Source organism: Agelaius phoeniceus, chromosome 5 (genome assembly GCF_051311805.1).
Source record: "Agelaius phoeniceus isolate bAgePho1 chromosome 5, bAgePho1.hap1, whole genome shotgun sequence".
Classification (NCBI taxonomy): domain Eukaryota; kingdom Metazoa; phylum Chordata; class Aves; order Passeriformes; family Icteridae; genus Agelaius; species Agelaius phoeniceus.
Genome location: NC_135269.1, coordinates 34,521,030 through 34,547,411, shown reverse-complemented (window position 1 = coordinate 34,547,411; position 26,382 = coordinate 34,521,030). Strand labels below are relative to the sequence as shown.

General features: G+C 36.4%; 1 protein-coding gene across 1 annotated transcript in view; it reads left to right on the top strand.

Annotated features, from left to right (window-relative positions):
• PTPRQ (protein tyrosine phosphatase receptor type Q) overlaps positions 1-26,382 on the top strand; it is a 99,806-nt gene that overhangs the window by 65,823 nt on the left and 7,601 nt on the right. The window contains exons 31-41 of the mRNA XM_054632156.2: positions 275-433; positions 1,650-1,872; positions 2,278-2,351; positions 7,742-7,841; positions 8,624-8,752; positions 16,296-16,322; positions 16,977-17,058; positions 21,366-21,456; positions 22,849-22,925; positions 25,332-25,466; positions 25,583-25,708. Of these exons, the coding sequence (XP_054488131.2) occupies positions 275-433; positions 1,650-1,872; positions 2,278-2,351; positions 7,742-7,841; positions 8,624-8,752; positions 16,296-16,322; positions 16,977-17,058; positions 21,366-21,456; positions 22,849-22,925; positions 25,332-25,466; positions 25,583-25,708 (1,223 nt within the window). The remainder of the gene's footprint in view (positions 1-274; positions 434-1,649; positions 1,873-2,277; positions 2,352-7,741; positions 7,842-8,623; positions 8,753-16,295; positions 16,323-16,976; positions 17,059-21,365; positions 21,457-22,848; positions 22,926-25,331; positions 25,467-25,582; positions 25,709-26,382) is intronic.

Sequence of the window (26,382 nt, the reverse complement as noted above, 5' to 3'; positions counted from 1 at the left end):
TATCACAGTTGTCAAACAAAGCTATTGATTGATATTAATTGAAAAATTAAAACTCACTCTTTTTATTGTTTTTTCTTTTAATTGAAAATTATATATGTAGGCATTTATCAGAATATCGTTTTTAGAGGCTTAAGACAGTAAGTGAAACATTAAGTTGTCCCTGAAAATATGCTGGAGATTTTTTTTGCATAACTCAGCTGTGTGCCTTAACAACGTACCTCCAGTGAAAATATTGTAAAACAGAACTCTGTGGTATATCTTTTCTTAAAAACAGAACCACCAAGGCCCAAAAAGAAACCAGCACCAGTTTATGATACCAATGGAGCATTACTTGTCACAGCTACTACAATTACAATCAGAATGCCAATATGTTATTACAGTGATGATCATGGCCCTATCAAGAAGATACAAGTTCTTGTTGTGGAAGCTGGAGGTAGCGTTTAATAAATTCCCTTGAAAACTGTTTTCAGGTTCAGGCTGTTTGTCTTTTTAATTTGTTTCTTGGGTTTCAGTAATTGCATTTTGAGAAGACAGACAACAAAGTCACTCTGCTGTGGCAACAGCACTAAGGGCACACAATACACAATACCTGTGGGCTGGGTACTGGATTCTGGGAATGCTTTCCAGTGAAGTGTCTTCCATGGTGTTTGAAGCCACCAATATTATTCAGTCCCTAATTTTATCACTACAGTTCTTTATTTTCTGTTTCCTTGAAAACCACCCCAGCATTTCACATTTGTGAGTATAAATAAATATGAGACTTTTGGGGTTTGGCACGGTTATTCTTCTGTTGCTATTAGTGTTGCCTGTAAAAGAAATGGAAATATCAACTGCAGCCATGTGCAGTTGATATTTCCATTTCATTATGGGGGCAGAGAGTTATATAAATCCCCTCTGCACGCTGTGGGTAAGAATGTTTATTCCCTTGTATGGGCTGATGAACATTTACGTGTGTGAACAGTGCTGTGAAACCTTTTGAGTAATTGCTTACCAATGTGAGTGGGAGTTTTATGATAGGACAGCTCATGGTCACGCTTACTTTACCTAAGAAGGACAGATTCCAGGTATTTAAATATCCTATTTTACTTGGTTTCAAAGTATAGAAGTAAAGTATGCACATTAAGTGAACACAAGTGTCTCACCTTCTTCTGAATTTGAATTTTAGCACTAACACTAATGACATTTAGTTCATAACTATTGCAGTGAAGAGTCTCTTGAACTGAAAGATAAATGAATACCATGCTAAGCCACATTGTGAAGATTTTTCTTATGAGCTGCTGTCTACTATCCACATATGGAAATCTAGTAATTTAATTGTGAAATAATCCTTTGCTAGCTAGCTAGCCATGCTCAGTTTCAAAGTCGAGTGTCTTGTGCAAATGATATCCTCTACAGGCAGAACTGCTATGTGAAATTGCCCCTGAAATTTTCTAGTTGTGATTCAGTTGGCTTACTCAGAGTTAACAAAATATGGATAGTGTGTATAGTAAGGAAATTTGGGTTTAAGTGGAAATTCAGTTATAGGCTTATTTGTGTAAATTGCACCGATAGCATGCTGAGCTCTTAAAAATTAATTTCCTATGTAACTTCTTCAACTGTAGTCTGGTTAGAATGTAAATTGTATCTATTATTTCTGTTCTTGGCAATAGCTCAGCATGATGGGAATGTTACCAAGTGGTATGATGCCTACTTCAACAGACCAAGGCCATATTTTACAAATGAAGGTTTTCCAAACCCACCATGCATAGAAGGAAAAGAAGACCTGGGTGGGAAAGAAGAGATATATGTCATAGGTGCTGATACTACATGTCTGATACCAGGCAGTCAAGACAAAATATGTAATGGCCCACTGAAACCAAGAAGGCAGTATCTGTAAGTACATTTGTCTTCATGTTTGTCCAAGAGAAAGATTTAAGTACAATATAGATTTATGCAAACACTCAAAACATATAGTTAAATTAGAAAAGGAGGAAAACTGATCATCATACGTATCCAATTTTTTTTACAAAATTTTCAAGGAAAAAAAGATGCTTATCGAGTTCTCAAATTAAATAAATCCAAATTTGAGATAAGTAATTCACACTGGGGTTTTTTATACATTTAAGACTTTGACACAGTTCTTGCTGTCTGTCATAATGTCACTTTTGCAGGTGAATAATGATTTAAAAATATGTTATACTAAACTTAAATATATTTTTTTTAGTTTGTAAGTGAAACCATATTTAAGAAAATGCACATCAACTTTATTTCATTACTTCTCCTGGTTTTCTTTCACAGATTTAAGTTCAGAGCAACTAACATTAAAGGGCAGTTTACAGATTCTGACTATTCTGACCCTGTCAAAACATTGGGTAAGAAGGCTGTAATTTACTAAAGTATTTCTCTAAAGTCTACACAATTCCATGGTTTGTTTTTTTTTTTTTTTAATACAGTGGTTTCCACGAAGTCAGTAATCTCTATGTTGTTGGATGTAGTTTAACTAGAATGACTGAAGAAATATATTCATTGCCTTGTAGGTCCTTTTGAGGTAGTCAAGGGATTCTACAGCCTGGACTGTTTAATGAAGAGGTAGTATTGACAGAGTTTGTTTGCAGAGATTCAATTATACCAATAAAAATGTTGCCAGGATAGTTCATCTTGTTTGGCAAACTGCCAGTAGCTGTTCTGTTTGTGCTGTTTCCTTCTGTGTTGGATGTAGAACAAGTACTGGATGCATGACAAATTGACTGGGTGGCCTGGCCCAAAGAATGATGGCTGAATGGAGTTCATCTGGCTGGCAGCTGGTCCCTAGTGGAATTCCCCAGGGCTCAGTATTTGGCCAGTCCTGTTTAATGTCCCTGTTGATGACCTGGCTGAGGGGATCTAGGACACCCTCAGTCAGTTTGCAGGTAACACCAAGGTTGGCAGGAGTGTTGATCTGCTGTAGGGCAGGAAGGCTCTGCAGAGGGCTCTGGACAGGCTGGATCAGTAGGCCAAGGCCAACTGGATGAGGTTCAATAAGGCCAAGTACTGGGTCCTACACTTGGCTCCCAACAACCCCATGCAGTGCTACAGGCTGGGGACAGAATGATGCCCAAGGGATAAAGCAGCTGGGAGTGCTGGTCAACAGCAGCCTAACATAAGCCAGCATGTGCCCAGGTGGCAAGAAAGCCAATGGCATTCTGTCCTGGATCAGCAATAGTGTGGCCAGCAGGAGCAGGTACAAGTATTGTCCCCCTGTACTTGGCACTGATGAGGTCACACCTTCAGTCCTGTGTCCAGTTCAGAGCTCCATAGTACATATTCCAAAAAACATTGAGGTGCTGGAGCATGTTCAGGGAAAGGCAATGGAGCTGATGAAGGGTCTGGAGGACAAGTCCTGTGAGCAGCAGCTGAGGGAGCTGGGGTCATTTAGGCTGGAGAAAGGGAAGCTCAGGAGAGACCTTATCACTCTCTACCTGAAAGAAGGTTGTGGCAAGATAGGTGTCAGTCTCTCCTACCAGGTAACAATCAATAGGACAAGAGGAAATGTGGTGACAGGGGAGGTTTAGATCAGATAAAAGGAAAAATTTCTTTACAGAAATAGTGCTAAGATTTGAGCAGGCTGCCAAGGAAAGTGGTAGTCACCATCACTGGAGGTATTCAAAAGATGTGTAGATGTGGCACTTAGGGACTGGATTTGTGGTGGCCTTGGCAGTGCTGGGTTAGCAGTAGGACTTGATGATCTTAAAGGTCTTTTCAAATATTGATTCTATTATTATATTCCAGTGAACTTAATGGCAGGTCGTTTGAGGGCATTTAGATATAGAAAAAGCTCCCTATGAATTAATAAATTAATATTGTCTAATAGAATCCATCTGGTTCTAAAGTCACTAGCAAATAAGCCAGCAGTTATTTGGTTGGAAATCAAACATAATTCCTTCTTGGCCAAGTTGATATACCCTCAAAACAGGGAATGGCTTCTCTTGTAGCAGATTGCAATAAGATCTGTAAGTTCTTTTAATATATTTGTAAGTCAAAAACTTAGCTCAGCCTTAGCCCTGACTTTCTGAAAATGGATATCAAGACAACTGGATGACTACCCAGAAGAATTTTAGTGGGCACATATTTTTCATTTGGCATTCATCTTCTGTGATATGAGCTCCCTTATTCATCTAATCAATTTTAGGAATTTGTTACATGATCTGATACTGAAGACCCTGAAATGCTAATTCATTACCTGAATATTCTGAAAGGATCTGCTACTATTTCTCCAGACCAGAATGCTTTGGAAAGTGCAACATAAAAGTTGTCTTTACATGTTCTGGGTTTAAAAGTTTTAAGCAAATGAAGCAAATATTTTTACCAGGAAGGGAAAGATAGTGTGTCCAATCAGGGAAAACAAATTTACTGGAAATTAGTCCGACTGTATCCCATCCTCTGGGTAATTTTCCCCTTTCTAACAGAAAAATCTGCAATACTTTGTGGCAGGCAGATAGTGTAATTCATTGCCTTATGTATTGTTACTGAAAACTGGCAACATTTTCTACCTTGTACATGATAAATAAGCAAGATCTGTTTGTATGCTGAATAAAATGTAGTAGGGGAAAAAACCAAAACAGGGACAAATTCCCCAGATATGAGGAGAAATGGGTCTCCTCATACCCATCCAATGCCTTCTGTGCTAAACTTTAACATCAAGCACTCTTTTAAGGCCAGATTACAGCATACTTTTGTCTGGTCTTAGCTTCTAAATTTCAGAGCTTCTAAATTTCAGAGTAATTCCATCTTATATGGAATAGATAATCAAAAGCTCTTTGCATGCTTTCTTACAAGTGTTGGGAAATCAACATCAAGTTGATATATCACAAGTGAGGCAGCTACTGCAGTTGAATGGTCCTGAAGATAGAGCACTCTCTTGACACATGGCATGAGGAACCTTGCCCAAGAGTTTCCCTAGAGAACATGCTTGGTTATAGGAACTTCCAGCTTGCTCTAGAATTATAATTCAGAAAACATGCCAAAAAGTCAGCTTTTATAAATCTTTGCAACCCAATTACTTCTACTGCACTCAAAACATCAACTGCTCTCCAGGATAAATTTATGCTGCCTGAAATCCAAATTGCAATTTGATTTTAAATCACTTAGCTTCTTTAGTAATAATCTCTGACATCTGTAGGTTTCCAACATTATACTTTCATTTTATGAGCTGAAACATTTATTTAAATTCTGGCAGATGTATTCATACCAGTTCAAAAAATCCTACATTACTCTGGTTTCTAAATCTACTGATATAAAAGATCTTTGATTTGAAAAATAAAGCAAGTTAATCTTTTGGTGCAATTTAATATTATGTGTTTGAAACAGAAAAAAATATAGAAAATCTTGAGAAATCATTTTGTGAGACATGTCAGATGCTCTTGTAGATAATAGGAATTTTGTTAGGGAGGAACACATAAGCAGAAGGCATGGAAATATACAGCTGCTGTAATAATGGTTTTTAATTATAGTAAAGGATGCATTTTAATAGGGCGTCCACCCACCCAATCATATTTGTTGTACCACAACCTTCCTCTTGACCCGGAGAGGGGGAGTTTCTTCTTCACAATCCATGACTCTCATTGCAAAGTTACTGTCCATGCTACAATGAAAGGTCAGCATTTTTCCATGAGATAATTAAGCTACAGTGATAAATACTGTTTAAACTTGTAATACATTAAGGCAGCTTGTAACCTTTTCGTAAACTCCGATGGTTTTGTAGATCACTGTGGGGCAACTTGTAGTCCTGTGTAAGTGTACCTTTTCCATGTTAAATATAAAGCTGATGAGACAGGAAATAATCAAAATGGGACTTCCTGACACTGTCTTTTGCATAGAAACTGACCTTATGGTATTTTGTTATTGCAAATTTTCATCAAAATGTATTGAGTGCAGCACTTCAGAATTAAATATCATGATATTCTCTATTTTGTCTCCTTTTCCATGCCCATGATTATCTCTACAGACATGCCTACAGAAATATGTTTAGTCCTCCCTGTTGCAAAGAAGCATGAGAAAATGTGGGGTTTTAATTCTTGGTTGGCATCCTACCAGCAATGTTTTTTTTGATAACATCTGCATTTATTGGACTGATGTTAACTGTACATTTTAACATAGACTTCAATGTTCAGTGCAAGAGGTTTCTTTGGATATTCTTCTCTTCTTTCACATTGCTAATACTTTTGCCCTATCACACTGAAGAGTGGCAGGAACATTTTCATTCCTTTTCTCATTGAAACATTTTTGTATGTACTTGCTTTTCTATTCTATTATCTTAAACTAATATTAAATTTTTTCTTACCTTGTAATGTCCAGTGTTGCATCTAAAATTTTACTAATGCAGTGGAAGGATTGTTTCAGGTGTTTTTCAAACTATACTGAGTTCTGTTGTCTGTCACTTCATACAGGCCTGATTTTGCTTATTCATGTTCGTGTCAGCCTACAACAATCTCACACTTTCTTTTGAAAAATTTCTACCTAGCCTACTGTTTCCTATTCTGTATTATTGTAGCTGATTATTCCTGCCTACATGTAGAGCCATACACTTGTTCTTACAAAAGTTCATCTCACTGTTTTAAGGTGACTTGTTCGGATAAATCAGGATCATTTTGAATTTTATTCACATTCTCTTGTGTACATCAGTCCAGATAATCTGTAATATACTCTCAAATCCAAAAATCATCCAAAAAGCCAAGACTATGGTGTTTCCCAGTGTGTCCTTATGAAGGTGTCATTCCTTGTCTGGGAAATAGTTTCATATGGCAGGAAGCAGTACATTTTCTCCTTCTCCTTGAGGCTAAACAGGAGCTAAGTTTTTCTACAGTGAACCATCAAGTGGAGGTGAATGTCAACAAAAGGGAACAATATGAGCAGTAGAATTCCCTTGCTTTTCTTATTTTCACTGTTGCCTAAGAGAAAAAGAGGGTGAGTTTCATTTGAGGTACAGGATTACAGGAAGGGTGGGAAGTTAAATGAGCCCCAGAAATTTAGCATTATATAAGTTCAGAAAGAGATCTAGAAACTACTAAGCTAAATAGTTTATCAATTTCTGAATGAGCTTTAATTCTCACCTGGAAGGACTGATTAAAATACTAACACCTTTACTTTTCTATCATGGAGGCCTTTATGATTACTTTTGATCTACTACTGGTGGTTATTCCTAACAACATCACCAATTCTCACATAAACCAGGAGCATGAGTTATTGGTCAGTGAGGAAGATTAATCCAGAATGTTCAGATCTCATCATTAGTTCAGTTCTTTCAGCACCCTTAAAATACCTCCAAAAATAGTATGTTTTACTCTGTGTCTGTGAGTGGCAGCTGCAGGTCTCATTGCTTTGGAGTTGTGTCTTCCTTTTCCACTTGAGGAGCTGGAGCAGTCCTGCACAGAGACTGAAGCAGGAGCTGAACTCAGGCCAGTGTTCAGACTGATGTTACTGCAGTATAGACTGACCTTAACCTGTTCAGCAGGTAAAACTGAAAAACACCAGGCAACACCTGCACATACAGCTGTATTAAAATAATGTGTTGGATAGACCAGCAATGCTTAGGAACCCTTACATAAAGTGTTTCTGGTTTTGTTATACTTTTCTTTCTGAAGCAGCTCTTCAACAAACATAAAATTGGTGCAGTTATACAGAGACTGAAAGGGTCTGTCTTTCATTATTCCCTAATTTCATACTGTCAGAAATCTAAAAATTCTGAAGAATCTATGATATTTTAGCTTTCCACTTTCTGTTGCAGGTGAAGGACTGACAGGAAGATCTGTAGAAGTTGTCCTTGCTGTTACTTTGTGTATACTTTCAGTCGTTCTTTTGGTGGCTGCAGTATATGCTTTTGCAAGGTGAGGTTTATATATCCTTGCCATAGCTGGTTTGAAAACACTCAAAAATAGTTTAAAGAAGAGTTGAAACAGTCCTATAAGTGCAACTAATCTGTAATTACAAAATGCTTTGATTTTTGGTTGGGTGGGTGTTTTTTTTTTATGTAGAACTTTAGGGAGAGACTCACAAAGAATTTAGTCCAGTGAGGGTAACCACCATAGATGAAGAAAATACAACTTCTCCAGAGGGTAAATCAGAGTGGTAGCCTTTCTTAACCTTCCAGAGCCACCTTTCTATTGACAGATCAGAGTGTCAGCTGGTTGTAGTTATTATGATGGCTAATACTATCTACAGCTGGGTATGAAGTAAATACTCTCAATTATATTTTCTGTCTTCCTAAAAAATTTATCAGTTAAATACATTGAGTTCGCACATGGGGAACACAAATTGAGTTTTAATTCAAATAGTGAACAAAATATCCATGTAAAGGAGCAGGATGTGTACTTCACACATGGTGCTAGTTTTCTCATTCATCAGTTCTGTTCTTACTCAGCTGCATTATTCAGGCATTAGCAAAGAATTTATGTAGGAAAACTAAAAGAATACATCATGTAGATTCTTTCCTCTGAATTTTAGGCAACATAAATTTGACTAAATTACACTGTTATGAGGGAGACAAAAAAAAAGCCAAGGAAGGATTCTTGGCAACCATTTTTCAGTTTCAGTCTGTCAAATCAAAGCACTGATATATGTTTCCTTAAATATTTTGCATGTGTATTTTTCACTATTATTTTCCATTTAGAATTCGGCAAAAGCAAAAAGAGGGAGGCACATACTCCCCACGAGATGCTGAAATTATTGACACGAAATTCAAACTGGATCAGCTGATCACAGTGGCAGACCTGGAGCTGAAGGATGAGAGATTTACACGGTAAGCATACTCCTTAGGCAAAACAGTAGCCCAGAGGGTCTGTAGCCATGACCCCTTTCTGACCTTTGCTTGTTTGGAAGTGTTTGTGCTGTTCTTATTTACACAGGTCACTGAGATCCTTTTTCAAAGAATGACCTCCATCCTCAAGACACTTCTCACTAGCTTTTAGAAAATCACTTAATCTTAAGCCCTTTTTACAACAAGATAAAAATCTAAGTGCAAATCACTGTTTAATTGTTAGCCAGAGAAGGGTTACATGTTTTAAACACGCAGAATTTCTGAGTGTTTTTAATGGCCCAATTTTTTGTTTAGGCAGCAAAATTGCAGACTCCTAGAAGTCCCTGACAACTAATTCAAGAACAAATCTAACAAAACTAGCTCAAGAGCAAATCTGTCATTGTTAATTGACATTTTGAAAACATTTGTCTTTTTTGAGAAAGGGATTGGCATAACATCTGGGTTTCTGTGGAGCTCAGCACACTGGCTATCCTAACATCCACTCATTTAAGGTGCATGCAGCAATTCACATTTTGTACCTGACAAGAAATCTTATCACAGATATTTATCAGAAGAATTGCTTTTTGACTGCCAGAAATGTTGATATTATTCAACAAATAAATATACAATGGTAATTATAATATAAATATAATGGTGATTATCAATAATAGTGACATCCAACTGTGTTAGAAATATTTGGTGAACATTCTTCACCTGTCTGTATTTTCCCTGCTGTCTCACAGATGAAACACTGTGGTGGGCAGTCTCCTTAAAGATGAGAAGCCTAAAATAGTCTTGCCCTAGTAGCCAAATATCCTACTGTTGCAGACTAGGAATAGCTGGAAGATGAAAGGTTGTATCTGTTGACCTGGGGTTTTTCTGTATGTCTGTGTGTGGTACAGAGTAAGTTGATTGCATGTACAAACCTGTTCAAAATAGAGCACACAAGAATGGCTGCTGGTGACAGATGAGAAAACATACTGGGAATCATCTGGAACTCATTGATGTAAGGGCTGGGGTATGTCCTGTGCGGGGCACTTGCTCAGATAGCAGATTTTAGTACCTGCTAATAACAGTGCAAAGCATCCTCTGAAGGCAGAACCATTGACACTGCACTGCAGTAACTGTGCTTCAGAGAAATTATCTCCATGGATTTTCAAAATTACCTTGTTTCCACATTGTTAGCTGAATAAGAATAGTACTAATGTTGTTTTTGTACTAAAGTGTTAATGGATTTTACTTCCAGATACTCTTCATTTTTCTTTAGACGCAAGGAGATTTTTGTCATCCAGTAAGTTTTTGTATTATTGAAGCAACATGGTGTGTTTTCCATTCTCTTCTCTTAACCTGTGTGTTATCATACTATATCAAATGATATAGCTAATCAGAATGAAGCATCAATCTTTGCAGATATTCTAATGGGAAACAATGGTATTTTTTATCATGAAATCATGTATATTGTTAGTCCCTAATGTTGAATTATAGGGCTCCCACAACTATTTTCAAATAAATCAGGGTAATTTTTAAATGGAAATTATAACACAGTATGGCAATATAGCCCTGGTATAAACCACCTATCCTTGAAACAAAGGCAGTGTAAATGTGACATAAGAAACATGCTGTTTCTTTCCTTTGGAAGTTAGGATATATATACTTAAGAGAAATTTGGTCTTTTCCTCAACTGTCTTTTGTACTCACACTGCAGCTGTTTCATACTATGTCCCTGCAATCTCAGCAACATATCCACACAATCAAATACTTTGTTGGTTTGCAGATACCATTCTGCCACTTTTCTGTCTAAATTATGTGTAAATTTTTACAGTCTCAGTCTCTAAAGGGTAATTGAAAACTATAATATTTCATACTTATGTACATTTCATTATGTGATTTATGCACAGCAAGACCTTTACTGAACAGTACTTCAGCAGTTTTAGTTATATCACCCTTATTTTAATGAGTCAGTCTCACTTTTTGGTTTACAATTTGTCATGTCCTTCCTTCTCTATTTTCCTCTTCCCTCCATCCAACTGTCCTTTAATGGCCAAAAGCAAAGACTTTTTACTTCTGTCATTGTAAGGCACAGAATGCAGCTGTTAAAATTTTGGATTATTATTTTTCAAACTGCAGTGGCACTGAAGCTACAGCAGGCTCCTTGCCCCGATCCTTTGCTGAACATTATGACAAACTGATGAAGTGTAGGCACTAATTGAGAGCTCCTCTGGACAGGATTCATGTTATCTTTTCATCTGGAAGACAGAAAATGTGCCCCAAGGAACTCTCCTAGATAACATACATATAGTAATGAAGGGCAGGATGTGCTTTATCTGTCAAAAATTCTTTAGTTTATTTTGGCTTTTGTTTTTTTAAGCCTCTAAGAATCTTTCACTATGTGTAATATTCTGTTCTGGTAAAGTCAATGACAAGAAGGGACATTTTAGGTGTCTCTAGTGCTGTCTTTAATATAGTTAATCTTTCCTGGTAATGATGAGTTGTAACAGAGAGCTGGCAGAAGCATGGCAGCAGTACCAAGGCAGCTTACTGCAAAACCTAATAACTAAAATGTTTTTGTTTCCTGTTTTTAGACGTCCACAGTTGCACCATAAAACAACTTTTGTACCTGTTGCCTCTGGGGAACAGCTATGCTGAAGTCAGTCACAGTCCCAGTTCTTGACCTGATCATTCTCATGATTTGTGGCTAAAACAGTGACATGTTAGCATGTTTAGTTACAGTATTTAATGCTGAAAACTGCAGTCTAACCTTCACAAATTTCCCATGCATTTGGGATGGGCATCACTGCATCTGCACTACCTACATTGGCTGCATTTAGGCAGCTGTCTCAGCGGTGTTTGCAGTGCTCACTGTGCTGCAGTTTGTGGCATCTTGCAAGTGTATGAGGAGGGCAGAGATGGGCAGAGTTCTTTACCAGACTGGCATGTTTGTGTTTTTCAGGCAGCAGAAAATCAACTGAAATCTGGTCCAGCTTCACCCTGAAAGGGCAATGGAGAGTTTGTTTGAAAATCCTAGGTGAAAACAGAACAATACAGATTTATTCCCTCCACCTATTAATCATTCCATTCAGTGCTCATTTGAAGGGGGTATTTTGGTAACCAGATTTTTTTGTCACTACTCTGACATTATATTATCCAGCTACTATAAATCACTAAAGGCACACACTTGCAGCTGACAGAGTTCATCCACAGAATCAAAATACTCTAGACTGCTCCATGAGATCCCTCTTGCCTGTCTCTCATTCATTGTCTCTTCAGACATTCTCTCACACTTGGTGGATTGCAGCTTATGATCTTGGCTCATATTCTCAGAAAATTTTGCAGCTGGTATCTCACGAGAAAAACAATAAATTGGAAAAAAAATTCTGTTCTGTATGAATATGACTGTAAATACTTTTCATCATTCTTAGACCAAAAATTCAACGGCTTGAAGCTCAGCAAACATTCAGTATAGGTTAATCAAAACATTATATTTTACACATATTTATAAATTTTTTTAATATGAAATATTTTGCATTACAAAAGTCAGTTTGAATAGGAAAAGAGAAATTTAAAAGTGCTGAGCATTCCATTTTGACAATTTTGAAATTTTTTTGTGGGTAATTTTTTTTTTTTGGACCAGGAAATTAAAGGAAAATCCCAGTTCCAGTAGTAGTCTTTTAAAATTATAAAAATAACTTTTAAAAAATTGAAAAACTTCAATGGCTAAAATTACTAATACTATCTAGTACACATACACTTACTCTCAACAAGTCTTTCTTAAGCATTTGATCAATTGGACGTAGTTTCAGATGGCATGTAGGGAATTCTGTCCTGCAGAATTTAGTGGAAAATGAGATCTTCTTTATGAATTCCAAATGCTAACTTTGAATGTTTGGGACATACATTGCATTCCATGATGGTGGAGATGGTGTGAGACAACAGTAAAAACCAACTTCATCCAAAACATACATAGCCCATCCAATCTAAACTGGATTAAACATTGTTTCATTAAACTCACTGATTACACATATACTGGATGCACTCATCACTTGCCTGACTTAGAACAGGTCCACAGGGTCTGCCAAGTCGCTCTTCAAAGCAGACACTAATCTTCTGTGAATAGATTCTATCCCTAAATTTTCAGTGTGCGCCAGATTTGGTGAGATACAAGTTACTCTTCCCTGTTCCAGATGCTTACCTAGGCATCTGGAACTTCTCTGGCACCCTACTTTTGCAGTGGTTTCCACAGCAAGGATGAAGCCATTTAGATCCCTGTCTTTTAAAAATCTGTCCTTGAGAAGTTGAACCTTGTGGTTGATCATTTTAGGCTTTTGTTTCATTCTATGTGAGACAGCTTGTCAAGAAAGTGAGGTCAGAAGAAATATTTCTGCATAACAGACACTGTAGCCCCTGCAAATACCAGGTAATTAGAACTCCTTATGGAAAAGTGTTGTAGAGAAAAGGATTGTCTGATCTCATCTTTCCTATATACTACGCATTCAGTGGGTGTCTATATTTGAGGTAACAGTTTTGCACACACATTTATTTCTATAGACCAGCTTGATACTTTGTGTAGACAGACCTGTCTTCCTTGGAGTAGGAATAGGAATAGGCTTCTGCATTGTCTTTTTCTTTAACAGGTTTCCCTTTAGTAATTAGCTATCAAAAATAGGCTTCCTGAAGTGTGTGCTCCAGGAGAACAAGGTTTGTGAATGTATGTGTCCTGGTTCAATGGAAGAAATGACCATATGTTCTCTTTCCTTAGGCCTTTAATATGTAGGAAGGGTTAAGCTCAATATTGCTCTCAATTAACTTGTTAAAAATTAGTTCCTCTGTTGGTCCTAGGAAGTGTCAGTGCTGCTTATGAGTTAAGCCTTTTGCCTACATAGTAATTTCTGTAGTTTTCTGGTTGGACGAAGTTTTAATTCCCTGTGGATTTCAGATGATTGACCCAGAGAGAAAGCTGAGTCTGTGTGACAATATGTCTTCAGTTATCACTGCCAACACAAATAAATGGCTTCTTTCTAGCTCTATCATATGTAATCTGAGTGGGATTCAGATTTTTGATAGTCTTCAAAAAAACCCCACACATGAAACAATACACTGTTTTAAAAGAAAATCAGATTTAAAGCTATAAAGCATTCTTTATCTTAGAGAATGTTTTTCTTTCCTCATATCAAAGTCAGGCAAGTGGGAATCTGAAATGGTCCAGCTGAAATAGGGACATATTCAACTTCATGGCTTGATTCTGTATTGTGCTCATCAAGATCTAGTGATATTTATATTTTTAAGTTTTGTACAACACACTGGGAAATGTGGAGTACAAGATTACATACAGATTTGTAATCTTGTTCATTTGTTCATTGACAAAATACTGTAAGATTATTACTATGTATTCCAAGTCAAAAGACATAGAAAAAAATACTATTTTTTAAGCCTAAGGATGTTGAAACTGAGAATTGCTGGAAGTCTGAAATTCATCCCTTTTGAAGATCCTTACACAGCAAAGCCAACACCTTTGCCACAGTGAGACAAGTTAGACATTTACTTTCCTGTAAGCACTTTAAAGTAATAATCTTATCTTCTGAGCTGCCAAGCTACTGCTATGTGCACTTGCTACTGACAAAAGTGTGTGTGACAGTTCAGTAGTTCTAAAAATCACTTAAATTCCTACAGATAGGTTAAAATGTCAACCCATAAATCCCTTGCTTCTTAAAAAAAAACTTATAAAACTTATACTGTTGGGTCCATGTACCTTCAGCCCTGAAACACTGAATTACCTACCTGGATTGATTATGCACAGCACAGAAATAATTTTAATTTCCTAATGACCAAACTGCATTTTCTTACTGCAAATTATGTGCAGTAAGCCCCTAATTGTTAAAAATGTGAGAGGAGAGTATTTGAAAAATTATTGGAATGTCAACTGGGACATGACTTTTTTCTGTTGTTCTGTGGTGAAGATAGGTGAATTCAAAGGAAAAAGAAGTTGAACTTGCCTTCAAAATCCACTTATAATTTCGACCCCCCCAAAAGAGCCTACAAATGCTTCTGTTCTAGTCAAAGACAAATATTTATTTGTGTGCAGTACTTTGGTACAGCTATTGAAAGTCCTTATTTTTGTTAGGAAACTTTAGATCTATAATGTTGCCAATATTCCTAGAAGGGAGTTTCATCTGCCACATAATGCAAACAACTTATGTGATACAATGAGCCCAAACTACATGTCTAAACATTCTGAATAAATAGAGTGGCATGCTTTCTTATCTTATTGCCTTCTTTTTCACTCTAAAGCTGTCCTTCAGTTGTCCTTCTTAGTAAACACCTTTACTTCTGTGAATACTTTTAACTCCAGTGAGACTGATCTAGTGAGGCTTTCATAGCCAATTTGCTTTGTTTCAGGATAACTGCTCTAAAAAAGAATGTACCACGAAGGCATTCTTCATAGCTTTGAAATTAACTTTCCTGATGCTTAATAATAAATTATTCAACAATTGTATTCATCTCATTTTATTATCTCAAATAAAATTTAAATAATTAAGAATAATTTCATTAACTATTTTTAAAGCAATTTTTCTTTTTCTACTAAAATTATGGCAGCAATACAGCAGACTTTGTATTATAGAACATTTTTTGTAATACTTTCTGTAAGGATGTGTATTTGGAGGAACAGACACATAAAAGGGGTAGTCAGAGTTTTTTGAAGGAGCAGGTTATCTTTAAAACTGAATTATTACAAACTTTTTTACTTGGTCCTTTAAACAAGCTTTCTGAGTCTGAATGCTCAAAATTTGGTTTCTAAATCCATTCAGAGGCAATTTTGACCAAGTTTCAAGGCCATCTGAAAGTCCTCTGAGTATAGATGCTCATGTTCTATCTTCATGAAAGAAGAAGATAGATCTCTCTGTGCTGTGAGATCAAGTTAAAGATTTAATATGTATCACAGTTTTTGAAATTGACATCTATAGAAGCAGCCATGAACATGTGAAAAATGAAGATAAAACAGGACACTAATTTTTGAAATCTTTAGAAAACAACCACAGCTGCAGCTTCAGTAGAGGCACACCAGTATCATGACTCATCTGTGACTCATTTTAGATATCTGCTTCAAATGAGATGAAATTACACCTATTTCTCTTCATTGATTATAAAAGAAATTTAGAGTGACTGAGAAATAGGCGTCTGTGTTCAGTCAGATTGATCCTACCCTGATGCTCTGAAATGGCCCTTAGGAGACTGACATTGGGTCAAGAATGCAAAATGAAGCATGTCAATGTGTATGAAGTGGTGTGCAGCAAGTATGGGTTTCTCGGGGCCATATGAGCCCAGAGCACTGTAAGTGATCTAAAGAAAATGACAGAAACTGTAACTACGTAATTCATATCTGCTGATACCTGAGATAAAAACTAATAAAGACAATCACCCAAGGTATCTGCATTTGAATCCATAAGGGAAACCAATCTTTAGGTACATGGCATTTAGTCTAGAACCTATTAAAATGCACAACATTGGTTAACTCTCAGCTTGCTACATTTAACAAAGATCTCTATTTCAGGTTGCTTAGTTATAGAAAGTCCATCAAGTAAGTTTACTAAAGATTTTTATGTTATGTGTTCATCGGTGAGTCTCAATGTGTGGTTCCTTCCTCAATGTTAGAAAAAAGCTCCAAGCTGCGTATAAATCATAAAAGCATGACTAATTGCATGGTAACTGGAGAAATGCTTTCTCTCTCTCTGGGGTGAAGCCTGCATGTCTGTGTTTTAGCTTGGGAAGTAATACAGGGTTATTTAAACTCCTCAGGATTTAAAAACCATGTCATTATGAGAATGAGGTCACTGCAATATTTTATATGTCTAAAACCTTGCAATGTGTAAAATGTTTTCTGTCTGACAAAGTATTATGTACCTTAGAATGCAATAATAAATTTACAAATTTACTTTAATGTCAAAACCTCGCTTGAAATGCTGTTACCTATAAAAACAATCACAACCTACAGTACTGTTAACATTAGCAAAATTTAAAATGTGAGGGGAAGAAACAAGGGGATAAAATGTTTCACTTTTAAGTGATTGAAAAGAAATCAAATAAGCATGCTGTAAGCAATTTATAATTTTCTGCCTATAAGTATCATTTGCCATTGAACTGGAAAATATTGTTTATTAATAAACTACAGTTATATAACAAGAATGAGAAAGATATTCCCTATGGGTTTCTAATTCTTCTTCTTTACTTTCAGGCCAATAAGCAAGAAATCCTTTCTACAACACGTTGAAGAGCTTTGCACAAACAATAACCTAAAGTTTCAGGAAGAATTTTCGGTATGTTGCTAGCAGTTGTCACAACATCGCAGGACCTTCAGTCGTTTCATGTGTCACATTTCATGTCCATTTTAAGCAGGCAAGGCCATGAAGGACTCTGGCCTTGATAATCAATACCCAATTACCAGGTTGATTGTTTAGAAAGTAACAGTACACTGATTTGGATTCTGCAGCCTATACTACAACCTGGTCAGAATTATTTACCTTAGTGTCAACCAAAGATGATCTTCTTTAGTCTCCAACATTTCAAGACCACCATATTTATGTTTTTACATATCTAGTGTTGCTTATGTAGGTTACCTAAGAACAAATTATTTAGAGTTTTCTAACATATACACAAATATATTTGACTGCTATAAATATGTTTGTTTTCCTGAGTGGTGATAACTCCAAAAGGAGTTAATATTCATTCTGTAAAATTTTCAGGCCCCAGTCATACTGCCATGAAACTCGGGATTGTTTTTCTTTCATAGATTTTGATGCAGGAAGTCAAAGGTTTGTACATGGTACTTTGGGTTTTGTTCCTCTGCAAGTAATAGGGCATATTTCTTATGCTCTTGAGAATAGCTTCCAAATGAATAACCTCCATTTCTTTACATGAGCAGATGAACACAGCAAGCCTGTCTTTCTGAAAGGGGCCTCATTCTCAAAATATACATTACAGATAATATAATACATGTATAGTTCCAAATTTAAATCTCAAAGTTTTCACTATTTTCATTAAGTAATATTTTACGGCTATCATATTTTTTCTCTTGTTATTTCAGAATCTTTATCATCATTATCTTTCTTAACACATTAATTTATTTGCCCAAAAAAAATTTTTCAGTGTCCAGTGACTTTATTATTTTGGATTTATAAATTTACCATGAATAATTTACCAGTTGGATTAACAAAAATGAAGACTTAACAATTGGCTTTTCTTTTGCTAGGTTATAATATTTCAGTTTCCAGGGAAACACTAACAAAAGTGTATAAATATTAATGGTATTTCCTACAGGTTTTTTTGTTATGCTCATTAGGTAAAATTGGTCTGGATTTAATGATAAAAAGCACCATAAAATTCTCAGAGCAATAAAGTAGAAGTGTTATTTCACTTGACCAAAAAATTATTGTAGTTACATTATGCATGACTGAACAGATGAAAAGTTTTAATATCAGTAACACTTCACATATTAACAGTCATTACTAGAAAGTCTCTAATATTACTTTCTTTATGTGCAAACCACATTGGCTAAGCCTTACTGCATTGTAACAGCTTAAATCTTAAACAATAGTGTTTTATCAAACCACAATCTGCAAGCTGCTTAAAATTTAGAGAAATACAAGGGGCTGAGGTCTCCTTCAAATAATTTATATAGTCAACCTATAATAGACAGTTTTATATGTCATTTAAGTTTTCAGTCTTTTTACTCTCTGACCTTCAGCTGCCATGCTTCAGAGTGTAGTGATATCTTCCCAGATGACTTGTCCAAGGGCAGGCAGAATTTGAAGGTATGTTCGGTCCCTCGAAACGAGTCTATCTATGTTTTTTGTAGCACATGTTCTAACAGATAAACAATAGGATTGGCAGCACACTTGAAATTATATTGGTAATGACAATACTCAAGAACAAGGAGTGCATGCAATAAACAAGCAGACCTCATGATCTGCGTTGTTTTTATCCACATGCATAACTCTACTTTTACATAAATGACTTGACTTGAGGGTCTGCAATATGCGTAGGAAAGATTAGCTGAGATATAAACCCTTGAACATGATGTAAACTCATATCTGAAGCACATAACTTAAGTGGTGAAACTGGAACAAGTTTCCTGTGGAAGCTGTGAATGCCCTATCCCTAGAAGTGGCCAAGCCCAGGTTAGAGGGGGCTTTCAGCAATCAGATCTGGTGGAAGGTTGTGCATGGCAACATGGGATTGGACTAGATTATGTTCATGTCCCTTGCAACTCAAATTGATCTATGGTTCTATGAACAGCATAGTGCTGAGCTTGCTTGGGCTCTCTGTCTGTCTTTGGATGAGTAAATTCAAGATTGCTGGGAACAGAATAGGAGAATATGATAATTTACACTAATAAACTGCTAGTATATTCCCTGTGTTGGATTTGGACTGTTTCACTTAACAGTCTTCTGGACAATTCCAAGATATGCTTTGGTAGACTAGGGATAATTTACAATGGGCAGTTTATGGACAACAAATATGGTTTGGAGTTTTCCAGCATAAATGTGAGTCTTACTATTTCACTTACTCTTGTAATCCCTGGACATTCCCAGTTTCATTTAATTTGCCTGACTGACCAAACTTCAGTGCCAGGACATCTTCAGGGGCCAATCTTGGTTCAATCTTGGTAAACAGCACCTGTGTGTAAATGTGATGAGAAGAGAATCTGGACTTCAGAATGGACCTGGATCCATTTATTTTCAGAAAAGACAAGTTTAAAGAAACCATACAGAGCCAAAGTAACTAATGATGGAGGTCACCTCATCACTATTCAAACTTGCAGCTACTTCCAGCTTTCCAGCTGATTCCTGTGTCTCTCAAATACATTTGGGAACTTATGCTTTTCTAGTAACTGGCAAATTACTGAAACAGAAATACTCGTATAATATTTGATTTATGATAAGTTCTGCTCATGAGTAAAAAACTGAAGTCCTTCAAAGAGTCACCAGTGTCACAAATGTACTACAGTAAACAAAATGCAAATGTTTTATTTCAAAGTTTTATGAGTTTGCAAAGAAATATGGTTTCTGTGACAAGTTGTTACTGAGTCTGGGAACCCAAATACTCTTTCCCTAAATATGAAAATAATAGACAAGACTGAAATCCCTATTAATGCAGAGAATTGGTATGAGGCTTTTGAGCATTTGTTTGGTTATAGAAGCATCCTTATGAAAATAACAAGATCTACTTCTCTATTTCATCTCTACTATAAAGTGCTGTATAATGGTGCTACTTCTACAGTAATTAACTGGCAACCTAAAACTCAGAGGAGGGAGGCAAATGAGGGAAGTTAAAGTTCACGTGACATGGGATTCCATGGCCCAAAACACTATTCAAAATAAGCATTTTGTGTATGTCCTTCCTTCATGAAAATATTCAATGACAGAAGCTTTGTGGGAGAGTTTCAGCTTTCTGAATGAGAGGAATTTTAACATCTCCACCTTTGACTGTGTTTTACACACCAGGATGACAAAATATTTGAATTAACAATGAAAGAAAAGGACTGAAATAAAACAGTCCTGGTTTTCCATTTTTCATTACCGCTCATTTATTTGCTAGGAGATTCCCATTAAATTTTATTCATAAAAGACAGACTGTCTCAAATACCTTGGCAAAAGGTATTATTAATATTATTATTATTAATACTGAGCCTCAGAGTAAGGCTATCTGCCCAACTTTTGGAAGCAGCCCATGCAGACAGTAACTGCTAATATTAAAAGACAAATGTGAAGGGATTTCAGCAAAATTTTGTATTGTTCTCATTCAAAGCAAAAAGTAGACCTCTTAATTTATACCTTAGATAGATAGATAGATAGATATAAAAAACAGACTTGTGAATAACATTTCTCAAACAAAGAAAAATTATATTGAAATTAACAATGTATTTAGAATTCTGGATTTTCTGTATCTTCTATTCTCTTAACACCAAAGTCATCAATTTAACACATTTTCTCCATTAACAAGTTCTGAAATTGTCGCCACTCTTTTAATCAATTTTGTAAATGATACCTGTTAATGCACACAAACATCCCCATCAAATAAGTTCCTCAGCATGAATGATTTATCCATGTCTGTCCTCCAGTAATAGAACAAATGGCCAGTTATGAAGCTGCAGTACAACCCAAAATAGCTCTTCCCACCCCTTTCACAAACAGTCCCAAGAATGATAATTAATTGCCAGTTCTCTCAACTTAATTGAATTCTCATCAGTTCTCATGCTGTACCACAGACACTCCCAAACTACAGGAGTCAGGAAAAGGCATTATTCAACTGAGTCAGTAGGGCACGGTAACCAAGCATGTGACTTCATGAAAAAAATCAGAAAACTACAAAAGGTGATAGACTGACTTTACCCAGGCTTTTAAAGGTGAAAGTTCATGTAAGCTTAATTGTTCAAGTTGACAGCATTGTCTGCAGTGCTGCATCAACTGGGGTTGACGGTGAGGCGGGAAGCTCTGTAATGCTTCCAGCTGTACTTAGAAATGCACTGTTGCAAAATTGTGGAGTTTTTCTACTTACTGGATGATTGTGCCATATTTTAAAGTCAAGTGGAAAAGTTTTCCAACAAACATTTATTCCTTTGCAGGAACTTCCCAAGTTTCTTGAAGACCTTGCTTCAACAGATGCTGATCTGCCTTGGAACAGGTCTAAGAATCGTTTCCCAAACATAAAGCCATGTATGTGTGTTTACTGACCAACTCCTCCATTTTGCTCTTTACTTTCAATAGTGTAACAGATATTTGGAATGCAAGTGTATTTTTGTTTGATCTGTCTTTGAAATAGCAGTACAATCAAGTCCACATTATGAAATCATTTTCTGTCAAGTAATCCGTCTTTACTTTGCGGGTTTTTTTAAAGACAGTTTTATTTGCAAGTAGCTTTCAACTTGCTCTCACAAGCTTTAATATGCAGGTGCAAGAAACTGTAGCCTCAATAGTTTCTTGGCTTTGTAATTCAAGCCATGTAGCAAACTCTTTAAAATTCTTCCTCATTGGTTTTTTTCCCCCCCTTTTTTAAGAAGTAATTTTTTAAACATCTAAAATCCACATGTTTGTGCATTCAGCTACCTCAGGAGTCTGGATATGCTTTCTTGTGGATATGTGTACATGTGCTACAAAGGTTCCACAGAAGATCAGAGTGACTGTATGATAACTTATAAGCCCAGGCTAGATATTATCACAGGAGACAGGAGTCTGTCTCTCTATACTCAACACTGCTTCATTTTTCAGTTAATAAGACAAGAAATGTCATTATTATTTTAGGCATTAGCTGTGATGTGAGATGGAGTGCATAGCATTCCTTGGTTAATAATGCTACATTCTGTGCTATTTACTTTTCAGAGCAGCTGTTCCTGCTATCTGCTGCCTTGTTCAAGACATATTCTAAGTCACAGTCACTAAAAATTTATCTTCATGACAGACAATAAGGCATAAACAGATATGTTTCATAAATATTTAACTTTGTATTCTAATGTTCTTTACTAAGTTGAAGACCAAACACCAAAATTCTGGTGTTACACACATGATATGTTTCTTGGATTTTGTAATTTCTGCGTATGTGCTGTGGAACCAAATCAGAAACCCTAAACATTTTATTTTTTTCTTTTTTTTTAATAATGACTTAACCTTATGCTTAAAAACCCCCAAAACTATATAAAAGTGCCAGAATCTGGCTCAGTGACCTGGGCAGCAAGTAAATGGAAAAAACTCTCAGATCCCTGACCCTTGCCTCTTATTCACACAGAAGTTGTGTGCTAGGACAGCATGGCTTGGAGTACACAGGCTCCTTTTAGGTACAGAATCCTCCCATACATACATCAAATTGGAGGTTTTGGCTCATTCACCACTTAAATTAAAAAGTATTATCTACAGCATGTCTGGAACATTGAAGAAAGACCATACAGTAATGGAAAAAGGTTAAATTACCTTTGTAATTTGTGTTCTACTCCATCAAATATTGTTACTGCTAATAAAAGTATTTTTGATTTCTTAGCACTCCAGGAACACTTTTTACATGTTTTATGGTTTTTGAACCATCTTTTAGTTAACTAGACTTTACTTCCACGATAGATAATAACAACAGAGTAAAGCTGATGCCTGATGCTGGTATTCCTGGATCTGACTACATTAATGCCAGCTATGTGTCTGTAAGTAGAAAGTCTCTCACATTTTTACTGTATTTGTTTTCTGGTAGAAGAGTAAAAAAATAACTTGCAGCAAAAACAGGATTCTAATTTTTCTTTCATTCACTACAGCCACTGTTGCCATGACATTGTTCAAGTGACTCCTATGGCACTAAAAATTGCAAGTTAAAAAAACATATATCCCATTTTCATTGCTGAGGAATGATTTCCAAAAATAATCAAAACTGTGTCAAGCAAGTTTCTTTTTATAAATTATTTCATACCATTTTCATAAAAGGCAACAGTGGAACTCCCACTGAGGTAAATTGTTTAGATAGGTGTTATTTGGTGTCTTGATTCAACAGTTAAAGTTGTTGCATATGAATAGGACAATGCAAAGATAATTGAACTGAAAACTTTCATAGAAATGACTAACAGTTTTGGCATGCTCCTTATTATTTTGTGAAAGTTATGATGGAGGAAAATGAAAGCAGGCTTCTTGAAGAAGAAAGTAATACTGTATTTTTCATCCTCATCTTTCTTCACAGACTTTCCCATTTTCTTATTGTGCGCTCAGTAAATTCTTCATCTATATTTTAATCTCATTTTTGTCCTGTTGAAGCTCAAAGTGTGAATTATAGTCATGCATCAAATCTCTTCTAGCAGTGGCTGGTGATCTCACATGAGTTCGAGATTTGATTTACATTAAAGACTTTTCAAACATGTAGCAAGACATGCAGAGTGTAGTCAAAACAGACAGCACAAAGGAAAGTGGAAATGGTTATTTGCAGGTAACTAAGAGACATTACAGAGAATAAGCAGTAGAGCTAAGATCTTTCTTTGAGCAAACAGTATTTATTCCCACTATGTCTTTGTTCTGAAAGTTAACAGATAGGAAGAACCATGCCACTTGATGCTGGGACTGCACAGAATGCCTAAGGAAAGCAGAGGTATCTTGGAGCATGGTCTAGTCTTGACCCTTTCTGCCACTGACAGGCCAAGCCTTAGGCAGGGAGTACTAACAGCAACTTCCAAAAAGCTGCAGCAAAGGCCAGCTACAGAGTGCTCCCTGCTGAGATTTTGCTTGTGTGCATACATTTTGGATGACCATTCATCAGTGAATAGACAATTCCAATGTTATGGTTTCTCAAGGCTAAAGTTTCGCCCTTTATATGCTCTCACTTTCCATGTTTGTCGATGTATAAATACATAAATGCATATAGCTGTAAACATGCAATATGTATGTGTATTTACATACCTAATTACCTGGGCCTGTTTACATGTGCATGCTTCTCCTCTCCATAAAGAGAGGAAAAGAGAAGTCTTGTACTTAGTTTTAACAAATGGGAACTCTGCCGCTAGTTGACTTTCATTGGTTAAACAAAGTCACTAACTGAACTGTGAGCTTTGCAACCCTGAATTACAGTTTCTCACCTCACTCTTAAACTAAGGAGGATTAACATAGTTTCCCACTGCCACCTGTTCTTTATATTATAGATAGAGTAGGTAACAGGCAGCTGTGAATTATAGGGCTATAATTCCAACAACAAGCTTTGGTGGTGCTATAAACCACTGTGTCAGTTGTTTTGAGCAATAAGCAGAACACTGTGATATTATAAACTGCTGGTTCTACAGCATAAATTTATTGCTATTATTGCTATTGTTGTTATTTTAGACTTTCTGTAGTACATAATAGTTCCTGTAGGTGTACTTCTTTTCTATGAGCAACCAGATCCATGTCAAACCATGCACTCAGAGCATCTATAGATTTTTTTCAATAAACTTCCTTCTTCCTAAGTTTTACACCAGTTTATGAATTAACCAAAGAGCAAAAGCCAACGCTAAAATAAAAGTCAACACCTTCAGTAGGTTTCTTGCAAACCTTTAATTGGAGATCATTTATTTCAATGAGCTTCACCTCGAGGTTATAGCAGATCCCAGACAATCACCAAAGGTCATTAGTGTGTGTATTACTTGCACTGGCTCTCAGACTGCTCCTTAGTTGTTTCCCTGGCCCCACAATTAGCACTATTTGATTCTCCTTTGTTGGCCACCTCTTGATTTAGCTCTTGGTGGCCTCTAGCTGGATCTGCAGTAAGTATAATATGAAGGCTTAGATACTTTTAAATGGGAATTGATGACCTGATGTCCCTGTAATATCTCTGCTAGATGCATTTCTATTACCATGGCACTTCCCACACTATAGTAGAGTATTGGTTGATAACTAGACTACCAAAAAACGCCATTTCTCTTTTAGCTTTCCAAGGCAGCCTGCCATGCAGTGACTATTGAGGCATATGCCAATTCGCTTGGTAGGTCTGACAAGATTTTAGCCTTAGGCATGGCAGATACAGGCACAACTATGAGTCACATACAAACTCTTTTGTTTCCTTGCCAACCATTATGTATTAAACATTTTCTCTTTCTTAGGGCTATTTATGTCCAAACGAGTTTATTGCAACTCAGGGACCATTACCAGGAACAGTGGGTGATTTCTGGAGAATGGTGTGGGAGACAAGAGCTAAAACACTTGTGATGCTCACACAATGTTTTGAAAAAGGACGTGTAAGTTACCAGTGAACCAATTAAAAGCATTTTATATAATTGGAAATTCTGTATGTAGTTTCTGTCAAGATTATACCATGATAATTGTTAATTACTTAGTAATCATCTCTCTGCAGATAAGATGTCATCAGTACTGGCCAGAAGATAATAAACCAGTGACTGTGTTTGGGGATATAGTGATTACTAAATTGATGGAAGATATTCAAATAGACTGGACCATCAGAGATCTAAAAATTGAAAGGGTAAGCCAGTGCTGGAAGTTGATAGAAAAAAAAGTCATCCAACACCTGAAAGAACATCAGATATGCTATGTCCCACTCAACCTCTTCCTCAATATTCTTCTTTTAATCTTTTAGTGCATATGCATTGTACTGCCTGTCCTGTATTTTATTTTCATTCATGTTTTATTTCCTGAGAATTTTTGTCACAAAGAGCTCAGATATTTGTCCAATATGCTATGAAGAGCCTATTAAGGTTACTGAACTTCTGATCTGGTGGGAGGTGAAGTTTCTACTTGGACACATTGGTGTCTGTTCTAGAAAGGAGTAATCTTAAATATTTTGAGATCAGACAAATCCCTTTGAATGTATCCCTCTCAGATTAAAGGACAAGATTCTCTGGTGCACCTGTTTTGCATTGTACCACCAGCCATTGGCCTCCACCCCCAGGAGATTCACCCAATATGAATGAGAATCATCAGTATTACTCCTACTCTTTGTGCTGGGAAGGAGGAGCAGGGGTACAGCAGAGATCTTCACCTTTGTCATGACCCACAACTACAGTTTCCACATGTTGGAAAAATTATAACCCAGCATTAACTTGGAACAGCAGGTGGGCTCAAAAAACAATCTGGGAATAAAGACCCAAAATTAAGTCAGTTTTCTTCTGCACTCCCAAAACTGATCTGTGTTGAAAG